Genomic DNA, 12146 nt, shown 5'->3' with positions numbered 1-12146 from the left:
TTTTTAATCATTTTGAATTTAAATACAGAAAGACAAAAAAAAGAACATTTCCATGTACGTACCTCAAAAAGAGGATTCAATATAAAACCACAAAAAGAGGATTCAATATAAAACCACAGAAAGAGGATTCAATATAAAACCATGAATTTCCATTTCACACTGTTTACTTTAAAAAAAAGCAACTGTCTAATAAATACTACACATCATTTCAAAGCTGCCCTGTTTTTCTGTGCTTCCAAGTTCTCTTTTGTTCTCTGCTGTGCCTTTTTCTCCCTCCCTCACCTTCTCACCCTAAAGAAGGCTATCATTAAACAAAATAATATATGTACATATATATGAATATATATGTAAAACCATACGTGCTTCTGTTTAACAGTTCTTTCTCTGGAGGTGAGTAAGCATCTTACTTCATAGGTTCTTTGTAATTGAGTATTTATGAAAATGGATTAGTCATTCAAAGTCGTTCTTTTATAACTCTTTGGGCATAATTCCAGATTGCTCTCCAAAATGGCTGGATCAGTTACAGTTCCACCAACAGGGATGAGTATCCCAATTTTTGCACATCCCCTCCAACATTTGTCGCTTTCCCTTCTAGACAATCTGATAAGTGTAAGATGATGAAATTGGCTTTAATCTGCATTTCTCTAATCAATAGTGATTTAGAACATTTTTTCATATGACTATACATAGTTTTGATTTCATCAAAAAACTACCTGTTTATATCCTGACCATTTATCTATTGGGGAATGATTATATTCTTATAAATTTGACAAAGTTCTTTATATATTTGAAATATGATAACTTTATCTGAGAAACTCTATAAAAATTTTCTCCCAATTTTCTGTTTTCCTTCTTATCTTTTCTACATTGGTTTTATTTGTACAAAACCTTTTTAATTTAATGTAATTGAAATTATCTATTTTACACCTCACAGTGTTTTCTATCTCATAAGTCTGATAGGTAATATGCTTCATTTTCTCATGCTGTCTCCCTTTATATCTAGATCATGTATCCATTTTTACTTTATCTTGGTAAATGGTGTAACATATTGATCTATGCCCAATCTGTGAGTGAGTTCATCCCATTCACATTCAGGGTTATAATTCCTAGTTGTGTATTTCTCTCCATCCTATTTTTTCCTATTAGCCTTCTCACCTCTCTTTTTACTCTCTCTCTCCTCACAAATCTGATTTACTTCTAACCATTACCTCCCTAATCATCACCCTTTGTAAGAATCCCTTCCTTATCCTCTCCCCTCCTGTTTCTTAAATTCCCCACCCCTCTAAAAATCCCTCCCTTATACTCTCACCCTCCTACTTCTTGATCTACCCACCCTTCTAGAACCCTCTCCTTATCCTGCCCCCCCATCCTATTTCTTTTTAAATTTAGAAGACTTTTTATACATATATATAATACATATATATATGTATATATTTTTCCCTCTTAAACCCAATTACAACGAGAATAAGGTTTCATTACTACCAGCCCTCTATCCCTACTTGCTTCCATGGTACACACCTTTTTTGTAATGAGACTGTGGGAGGGATCTAGGAGTGGCCAAGTGGTCTCAATAGACTGTGAGGTAATTGAACACCTGGGACCTGTACCATGTGGCCAAGGGAGAATGGAGCCTTGCCAGGATGAAGGGTGGAAAATGGCTGGGGGCCATAGGGAGGTAAGGCAATGGAGGGGAGATTGGGTGTAGCCACAATGAAAGGCCAGTTGATGGGATTATAGCCTCTGGGAACTCCAGAGATTTGGCCATTTGGGAAAGTCCAGGGTTTTTCCTTTCTGGGGTTCAGATCCCAACCCCATCAATGATATCAGACAAAGGAAAAACAAAAATTAATGCCAAGAGAGATAAACAGGGGAAACTACGTTATGTTTAAGATACCATAAAGAAGGAAATAGTGTGATTATTAAACTTAATAGCTCTAGATGGCAGAGAAATTAACAATTGCAAAAAGACTTACATAAATGGCACAAATCTCATAGGAGACTTTAATGTTCCTCTCCGACCTAGCTAAATCTAACAAAAAAGATAAAAAGGTAACAAGAATATAAGAAACAAGACAAAGATACAGACCTAAATGGAGACAGAACATTATGAATGAATGAGTCAAAGAATAAATCAGAAGTGACTAGATGTAAGGGAGAATAATTGAGACAATATGCCAAAATTTGGGGATGCAGCTGAAGCAGTCCTGAGGGGGAAGAAAATCTTTTAAAATATACATGGATCTTAAGTATCAGCAGATTAATAAACACAAATGGTAGGGGCAGCTAGGTGGTGTAGTGGATAGAGCACCAACCCTGGATTCAGGAGAACCTGAGTTCAAGTCTGGCCTCCAACGCATAACAATTACTAGCTGTGTGACTCTGGGCAAGTCACTTAACCCCAACTGCCTCACCAAAATAAGTAAATAGAAATTGTGAAAATTAGAGGAGAAATATAGGCAAAATGGGGCAAGGGGACAAGTTAAAACAAAAAGCTGGTCCTTTGAAAGAACAAACAAAATTTAAAAACCTTTAATTAAATTACATTTTTAAAAATAGAGGAAAACCAAATTATCAAAATAAAAAAATTCACAATAAGCAAAAGTAAAAAGAATTACCAAAACCTACTATACACAACTATATGCTAGCAAAACCAAGGACAAACAAAATGGATACTTTTATATGAAAAAATATAAAATAAGGTATCTATTATCATAAATAGCTGACCAGGAAGCCAGATCAAAGAAAGATGATTTAAGAATCATAGGACTCCCTGAAAACCATAACCAAACCAAAAACCTGAACACTGTATTTCTTTTTTTTAATTAATTTATTTTGATTTATCAACAATCACTTCCATAAGCTTTTGAGTTTGAAATTTTTCTCCCCCTCCCACCCCAAAACAGCGCACAATCTGATATAGATTATACAAATACATTCCTATTAAACACATTTTCACATTAGTGATGTTGTAAGGAAGAATTAGAACCAATAGGAGGAATCACCAGAAAGAGGAAACAAAACTCAACAGAAGAAAAAAAAAATAGCAAATAGTATGCTTTGATCTGCATTCAAACCCCATAGTTCTTTCTTTGGATGTGGACAGCATTTTCCATCACAAGACCATTGGAGAAGTCTTAGATCCTTGTATTGCTGGAAAGGGTTAAGTTAATGAATATTAGTCATTGCCCAACATGGTTGTTATTGTGTGTAATGTTCTCTTGGTTCTGCTCATTTCACTCGGCATCAGTCCACACAAGTCTTTCCAGGTTTTTCTGAAGTCTGCCTGCTCATCATTTCTTACAGCACAATAGTATTCCATTACATTTATACTGAACACTATATTTCAACAACTATCCAGGTGATTAGAACACAGGGAACAAAGTAAAAATAGAAAGAATCCACTAATCACTTCCTGAAATAAACCGCAAGCTGAAAACACTCAGGAATGTTATCACCAAAAACTAGACCTTTTAAATCAAAATCAAAATTACTGCAAGAAGACAGAAGGACAGAAAGAAACCTTAGTCAGGATCACATGCAGAAATTACTATAAAAGAGAGAATGTTTTGAAATAATATATTTCAAAATTCAAAAGACAAAAACATAACCAAAAAACCCCTGCAAAACCAAAGAGAGGGGAAAAATGGATCATTAATAGAAGACTTTCAAGCATTCCTGATGAAAAGACTAAGAACAAAGGAAATCTTTGAAATGCAAATACAAACAAAGGAATCAAAAAAATATAGAAAGGCAAAATACTCCATCAAGTTCCAAATTCTTAGTGTACTTTTAAGGATAGCTTGAAAATTTACTCAGACTTATGAAACCTCATGTATATTCAAGTGATTGGGAGGTGCTAAATGATGATAAAGCGCTTAATGGGAAAAGGAGACCAGAATCCTGTCAGAAAACTATTGTCTTCAAAGGTCACACAGAGAGTTAAGTGAGACAAACTCAGAACCTTTTTTTTTTTTCTGTTTTGTTGGTTTTCAGGGAGAAAAAAAGAATAATGAAAAAGGAATTTAAGCACTTACCATATATTAGTGTGCTAAATCCTGGGGGGCGGGTTGGTGGTGTGAGTGTGTGTGTGTGTGTGTGTGTGTGTTCACACATATACATATATACATACACATATCTACATATACATATATATCTACACACATATATACAGATATATTTACACACACGTGTAGAAAGAGAGAGAGAATTACTCACCCTCCAGTACCTTTAATTTTACTATGGGAGATAACATATAAAACTAAGTACATATGACATACAGTTATCCCTTCCACATAGTGACTTTCCACATCAAGGTTTCGTTAAATCAAAGGCTGGCATAAGAAATGGGAATTTTGGGGCGAGTTTTGCGGAAGACACAGATGACACACAAAGGCCAGGAGATGACACAGAAAAATTTTAGAAACTCAGAAATGCATAAAATATATGTATAGTATATTTACTTAACACTGGCCTGTCTATAGTCTATGACCAAATACTTAACCCAAATTTTACAATAAGGTACTGTAAACACTCCATAAAAGAAAAAGAAAAAATTTGGACTCCTCCGGTACAAAGGCCAAAAAACTTTACATGGATTTTTAAGATTGCAGGGGTGCTGCGCCCCTAACCCCCACAATGTGGAAGGGATAACTCTACATACAAAATAGAAGATCTCAAAAGGGAAGGCAACATGCCCTAAGGAACTGGAAAAGCTACCTGCAAAATGAACAGCCAATAAAAATCTATGGGGATGCCTAGAGGATTCTGGGAATAGGTCAGAAAACTTTTGGCTCTCCAAATTTCCTCCGCAAAAAAAGGCAACAATGCCTCAGAGTGAATGTGGAACAGCAGAAATAAACCCAAGTTGGGGTAAAGCAGTTGTCCTAAGACAATTTAAGAGGACCCCAGGAAAGACTCAACCTTCAGAGGTGGTCATTTGGCCTGAGTGAAGTACAAACAGCCTTAGGAGGCAGCTGGGTTGAAAGGCAGCCTCAGCCTCAGGAACATTCACATCGTGGACCGGGGTCAGATGGCTGAAAAGAAGATTGAAGGACCTTCCACTGTCCGGGGACTACAGGCACAGCTCTGCCTGCCAGATACCTCCCGGGCTATAGCTGCGGAGCAAAAGTGCTAGTGATGAGGGTGGGATCTAGACCCGAAAAAGGAAAAACCCTGGATTTTCCCACGTGTCCAAATCTCTGGCACTAGCCTGAGGCTATAATCCCATCGACTGGCCTTTCATTGTGTCTACACCCAATCTCCCAATTCTGTTCCCCTTAACCTAGCCTAACCCTCCATTGTCTTACCTCCCAATGGCCCTGGCCATTTCTCACCCTTAATCCTAGCTAGGCTCCATTCTCCCTCGGCCATATGGCCCAGGTCCCTGGCATTCTGTTACCTCATAGACTAGCTGGCCACTGCTAGATCCCTCCCATAGTCTTTCTGTATATATGGTCCATCTTGTCTCCATTAAGATGCTCAGATTCTTAGAATCTAGCCACTAGGTCACTAATGTTCAGACTCCTTAAGAGCCTGCCCAATATGACGGATGTTCTAATAAACCTTATCTTTGGCTGAAAGAAGGCAGGACCCGTTTGTTGTGATTTTGGGGTCCCAGCACCCCTAGACTCCTAAACCTCAACACTAGCACACACCTGATGAGTGCTGTGGCAGAGGGCTGGGAACCCTACTGGCTGTGGGTATGCAGGAGAGCAGAGCCCCTGGTTTCAGTTCCAGGGCAGCCACTGGAACAACCACAGGGAGCAAGAACGTTTGCAGGACAGCACATCTAGGGGCCCTAGCCATGCATTAGGGGTTGAGAAAAGTCTCCAAGATTGGGCCCTGGGACAGAGCTCAGAAAATAACAGTGAGAAGGTCCTGAGGCCTAGAACATCATTTCCCACACCTCAAGCCTAAAACCTGACTATAATAATAAGCTGCTAATAATAAAATAAAACAAAACAAAACAAAATAAAAGTGAGTAAATAAACAAAAGAGAAAGAACCCAACCATAGAGAGCTACTATGGGGATAGAGAAGCTCTGGGTTCATATTCAGAATAAGATAGTGGAGCTAAAAAAAAGTCACTCCTTTTTCAATGAGAAATGTTAAATGGTCACAAGCACAAAAAGAGTTTTTGTAAGAACTTAAAAAGGACTCTAAAAATCAAATAAGAATGATTGAGGAAAAATTAGAAAAAATTACATAGAATATTCATAATTATTTTATAATTATAATTTTATATTAAGAATTTTTGTAATTGTATATATAGTAAACTCTTATGTTTTATAATTATACAATATACATGTTAACTTGGAGTTGGGGATAAATCATCATTGTAGTAATTGTAAGCACTTAATGAATAAATCTGAAGGAATATTCTAAGTAGTAGGTTAAATTACTCTAAGGGTTCATAACTCATTTTTTGTTTGTTTTTGAAAGGGATTTGCACAACAAAAAACATTGGGAATTACTGGACTTCATGATAGCTGAGATCCATTCCAACTTTCAAATGTGTGAATTCTATGTTACTAAAGATTATTTTTGTGTTTTAGCATGGTGTTGATCATAATAATAATAGCTATCAATTATAGAGTGCCTACTATGTGTCAGGTCCTGTGCTAAGTGCTTTACAAATATTATCTCAGTCAACCCTTACAAGAACCCTAGAAGGTAGGTGATACAATTATCCCCATTTTATTGATGAGGAAACTGAGGCAAACAGAAGTGAAGTGACTTGGACAGGGACAGAAAGCTAGTAAGTGTCTGAGGTCACATTTGAACTCAGTCTTCTTGATCTCAGGTCCAGATATCTAGCCTGTGCCACCTAGCTGCAATCATTATTTGAAATATTCATTATTTACTATTGGACTACTGCTTAGATTTTGCTAATCTAAGAAAGTCTAGTCGATGAATGTCAATTTCAATAAATTCCATATATATCTTATCAAAATAAAAAAATGTTCATTGTAAAATTTGTGCTTGTAGTTTTTGTTGTTGAAGAACAACATTGTTGAACAACAAAGGTTTGTTTATGAAACAAACCATTCCTTTTACCTAGACACCTGTGACCATGAAATAATGCAGTTAGCATTCTGAAGTATACCTAAAAAGCCAATTCTTTTTCCCACTTACAGAATTAAAGAATTTTGGTTAATTGGTCATAATTAATAAATGTATAATAAATTAATAAATAAAGTCCAAGCCAGAACCAAAAAGCATCTCTTCTCCAACATACTTGATACCTTTTTCTTGCTATGAAAGTAGCATCACACCAAAGCAACAACCCAGACTCATACATGGAGACGATTGCAAATACTTTGAATTTTTTGGCCACACTTGCATTTGGGATCGAAGGACCATTACTAGTGTTACTTTTTTTTCAAACTAAAGATTTCTAATTGGGAGGGAAGAAAGGCATAGTAATAATAAAAATTCTTATCCCATGACCACTGGAAAAAAGGCATTAACACAAAGGAATTGGAAATTGAGGGGATGTCCATCAATTGGGCGATGGCTGAACAAGTTGCGGTATATGAATGTAATGGAATACTATTGTGCTGTAAGAAATGATGAGCAGGTAGATTTCAGAAAAGCCTGGAAAGACTTACATTAACTGATGCTGAGTGAAGTGAGCAGAACCAAGAGAACATCGTACACAGTAATAGCAACATTGTGTGATGACCAACTTTTCTAGACTTAGCTCTTCTCAGCAATACAACGGTCCAAGACAATTCCAAAAGACTCATGATAGAAAATGCTATCCACATTTAGAGAAAGAACTATGGAATCTGAATGCAGATGGGAGCATACGATTTTCTTTTTTTTGTTGTTGTTGTCTTTTTCATGGTTTTCCCTTTTGTTCTGATGCTTCTTTCACAACATGACTAATGTGGAAATATGTTTAATATGATTGTACATGTATAGCCTATGTTACATTGCATGCCATCTTGGGGAAGGGGAAGAGAGGGAGAGAGAGAAAAATATGGAACTCAAAATCTCATAAAGTGAATTTTGAAAACTATCTTTACATGTAATTAGGAAAAATAAAATACTATTAAGTGGGGGGAAAGCATTAGCACGAAAAGATGGGTATGATTAAATAAAAATAAGTTTTTAATCCATGAATGAGGATAAAAAACTTGCTATCTATGGACTAATTCATTGATCATCCTTTATCCTGTTTTTTCCTTTTTCTTATTTAATGACATATGTGCCCGTTCTGAATTCCACAAGATGGCAGCACTCAAGCAAGTTTAGGATCTTGAGAATCCATTTTTTTAAGCAAAAAGAAACCAAAACACTGGAGCAGAACTACAAATCCCAAAATGCACTTTGGAGCCTTATTTTTCTCCTGGGCAAAGATCGTAGGCATGTAGCCAGTGCCGCGTATTTGCCTTCCATAAGTGATTTGCCTTCATGTGGATTTAAGTGGAAATTTGTGGGGAAAAGTGATTCAAAGATTAAGAGGTAAGTTTGCATTACTTTTTACTTTATCTGTTGTCCAGTTATTAACCTTTCAGGCTAAATGGGCATTATAGTGCTGTATTAGATCTCTAGGGTTCTAGGCCTAAGGGAAATAACTTGTTTTCTCTTATACCAACGGAGCAGATTTCATCCACTGTACAATAATGTGACATAACCTGAGCTGAGCCTTTGCTACTAAGGGTATGTACCATCCATGTAAATTGGCTTCCTGTCCCGTTCCCCAAGCAACTAATGAACCAAAGCTTTCTTGCTAGCTTTTCAAGTCTCCGGCTGGAAGCCACATTTCCAGATGATCTAATGTCCTACTTCATCAAGCAGCCTAAGGGAGTCTGAAAAGGGCTCCTTCAACTTTCATTCCCATATTCCTACAGTTTCTTGATATCATTAACCATTCTCTTCTTACCCTTCCATCTTGGAAGAAGTTATTTTTTATTAGCTAAAGTCATTCTTAGAGGCAGTTAGGTGTAGCACAGTGGATAGAGCACCTTGAGTCAGGAGGACCTTATTAGACACTTATTAGACCCTTATTAGTTGTGTGACCCCGGTCAAGTCACTTAACCCCATGACCTCCAAAAACCAAACAAAAATAAAGTAATCCTAAATTCTATACCTTTGATCTCATCCTCTCCCATCTCCTCCAAGACCTTATTTGCTGGCCACTGGCATGTCCAGGGTGGGCAGCGTCAAATATGTAATGCAAAATACATTGCTTTAGATAGTGCAAAGTGTTGCCAGAGGCTTTGCCCCAGCAATCAGCCCTTCTCTCATGCTTATTCATTCTCTTGCCCCTCCACTGGCCACCTCCCCTTGTCCCAAAGGGAATCTGGCTCCCATTTGTCTATGGGCCCCAGCTCCCCAGCTCCCTTGGAAAGCCCTAGCCCCACCTTTTGCCCCACCTTTTGATCTTATTCTGATGCCTTTCAAACTTCTTCCTTCCAGTTCTTCTCATCCATTCCCATTGTCTCTTCAATCTCTCAGACATTCCAATCAGAATTCTCACCTAGACCCTTTTCCCAGCCTCTCCTCTGGTCACCCAAAGTTACTTTAGTGTATGTAAGATCCACCCTGGCCCCCATTTAAACGCTGAGACTCTCTCATGCTCAAAAGGCTGAGACTTTCTCATGCCGGCTCATCCCTATGGCCATTACTAATGTTCAGATTCCTTAAGACTCTGGCCTATATGGTTTATCTCTAATAAACTTTTTCTCTGGCTGAAAGAAGATTTGGGTTGAATTCAGGCAGGGTCCGCGTCGTGATCTGGGGGGTCCCAGCACCCCTAACCCTCTACACCTCATCACCATCAGTTTATTTGTTCAGTCCTTTTCAGAGTCCAACTCTTCATGACCTAATTTGGGGTTTTCTTGTCAAGGATACTGGAATGACTCGCTATTTCCTTCTCCAGCTCATTTTACAGATGAGGCAACGAAGGCAGACAGAGGTTAAGTAAGTTGCCCAAAGTCACCTAGCTAGTTAAGTGTCGGAGACCAGACTTGAATTCAGGTCTTGGTGACTCTAGGCCAACCACCTTGCTGCCCTGACCCTGACCTCTCTTCTAAACTCCAGGCTCCTATCCCTACCTACAAGGTTCCCTGGTGCCTCAAACTCAATGTGCCTCAAACCAAACTCAGCATCTTCTCCCCAAAACTGGTGCCTCTGCCTAATCTATTACCTTGTGTTTCTTCTTAATCCTTACCACCCCTCCCCCAAAGTGTTAAAGTCCTATTTATCCATTAAAGTCAACTCTATGTTCTCCAGGAAACTCCCTGATTCCTCCCTAAACTCTCAAGGTAATGACCTTCATTTCCATAGGCCTTTGTTTGCACTGTTTGAAGCCTATTATCTTCCATCTGTACAACCCTCCCACCTTGGAGCTGCCCTATAAAACCTGGGAGCAGCAGTTATTCCTCCTGGTGAAGAAGCCCTAGCCCTTTATTGTTGCAGTTGAAACAACTTTGGGAGGAAAGCCTAAGAAGCCGGGGTAGGTAAGGATTGCCTTCGGACAGCAGGGTGGTGGTGGGCTGGGGTCCTTTGATTCTTTTTTTCTAATTAATTAATTTATTTTTAGTTTTCAACATTCACTCCCATTGGATTTTGAGTTTAAATTTTCTCCGCCTCCCTTTTCTCCCCTCCTCCCAAGGATCTGATAGAGGCTCTAATTATACGTTCATAGTAAGCATACTTTCACTTAGAACTAATAGAAAGGACCGTAAGAAAGAAGAAACAAAATAGAAGAAAATAAAAGAGCAAATAGCATGCTTCCATCTGCATTCAGACTCTGTAGTTCTTTTTCTGGATGTGGATAGCATTTTCCATCATGAGTCTTTTGGAGTTGTCTTAGATCCTTGCATTACTGAGAAGAGCTAAGTCTATCAAAGTCAATCATCACACAATGTGGCTGTTATTGTGTACAATGTTCTCTGGTTCTGCTTACTTCACTCAGCATCAGTTGATATAAATCTTTCCACGTTTTTCTGAAGTTCACCCGCTCATTATTTCTTATGTAATAGTATTCCATCGCATTCATATACCACAACTTGTTCAGTCATTCCCCAATTGATGGGCATCCCCTCAATCACCACAAAAAGAGCTGCTGTAAATATTTTTGTACATGTGGGTCCTTTTCCTGTTTTTACGATCTCTTTGAGATCCTTTGACTCTTTTCACTTTGGGGTTGTGAGGGAAGGGGTTGGTGGACAATTCTTCGGACAAGGTAGCTCAGAGGATGAGTCCTATACACATCCTTGAGAAATTTCTCTGTGGCTACAAATGTGATAGGGTTCTGCTTCAGAGTTTAGACATGGATCTAGGCACAGAGAGGCAGCCAGGTGGTGCAGTGGATAGAGCACTTGGAGTCAGGAAGACCTGAGTTCAAACCCAGCCTTGGACACTTCCTAGCTGTGTGACCCTGGGCAAATCACTTCACCCCTGTTTGCCTCAGTTTCTTCATCTGTAAAATGGGGATAATAATAGCACCTACCTGTGAGGAGATAGAATTTGGGAAGATCAATTGGAATAATACTTGTAAAGCACTTAGTACAGTGTCTGGCACAAAGTAGGAGCTATATGAATATTGTTATTATTAGCTGTGTGATTTGGGGCAAGTCACTTAACTTCTATTGGCCTCAGTTTCCTCAACTGTAAAACAAGGATAATAGCACCTACCTCCTGTGGTTGTGAGGATCAAACAAGATAATATTTATAAAGCTAGGCTTAGTACAGGTACAGTGCCTGCCACATAGTAGGCACTCAATAAATAAATGCTTGTTTTCTTCCTCCTCTCACAGATCTCACTGAGAGGGAAGTTTGGGGTGGGAATGCCTAGAACAGGGGTGGGGAACCTGGGCCCTAGAGGGTCATACCTCTGGCCTAGAGGATTAGTCTACTCCTGGAGAGAGTCTAAGTTTTTACCGAAGGGCTTTGGATAGAATCACCTACTCCGAGTGTATGCTATGTTGCCTTTAGATTCACATGTGTCTTAATGTCTCTAGATATCCTGCAGACGGCACCATGGGTCGACTTGATGGCAAGGTCATCGTTTTGACTGCTGCTGCACAAGGAATTGGTCGGGCAGCTGCTTTAGTAAGTTTCATATTGTAATGGTAATAATAGCATTAGTATAGCACTTTAAGGTTCAGAAAGCAGTCTATAAATATTTCATTT

General features: G+C 38.5%; 1 protein-coding gene across 3 annotated transcripts in view; it reads left to right on the top strand.

Moving 5' to 3' along the window:
• Positions 1–8349: 8349 nt before the first annotated feature.
• Positions 8350–12146, top strand: part of BDH2 (3-hydroxybutyrate dehydrogenase 2) — a 42168-nt gene continuing 38371 nt past the window's right edge. Inside the window, exons 1-3 of one of the 3 annotated variants that reach the window (XM_027837346.1) lie at positions 8385–8468; positions 10296–10464; positions 11975–12065. In XM_027837346.1, the coding sequence (XP_027693147.1) occupies positions 11994–12065 (72 nt within the window). In that variant the 5' untranslated portion in view covers positions 8385–8468; positions 10296–10464; positions 11975–11993. Of the gene's footprint in view, positions 8469–10295; positions 10469–11974; positions 12066–12146 lie in introns of all 3 variants that reach the window. The other 2 variants (XM_027837345.1, XM_027837347.1) reach the window with 2 other exon arrangements.

The sequence above is a fragment of the Vombatus ursinus genome, unplaced genomic scaffold, assembly GCF_900497805.2.
Source record: "Vombatus ursinus unplaced genomic scaffold, bare-nosed wombat genome assembly UNPS02014821.1, whole genome shotgun sequence".
Taxonomy (NCBI): Eukaryota; Metazoa; Chordata; class Mammalia; order Diprotodontia; family Vombatidae; genus Vombatus; species Vombatus ursinus.
The sequence above is the reverse complement of the archived record's forward strand: the minus strand, read 5'-3'. Positions and strand labels throughout refer to the sequence as shown.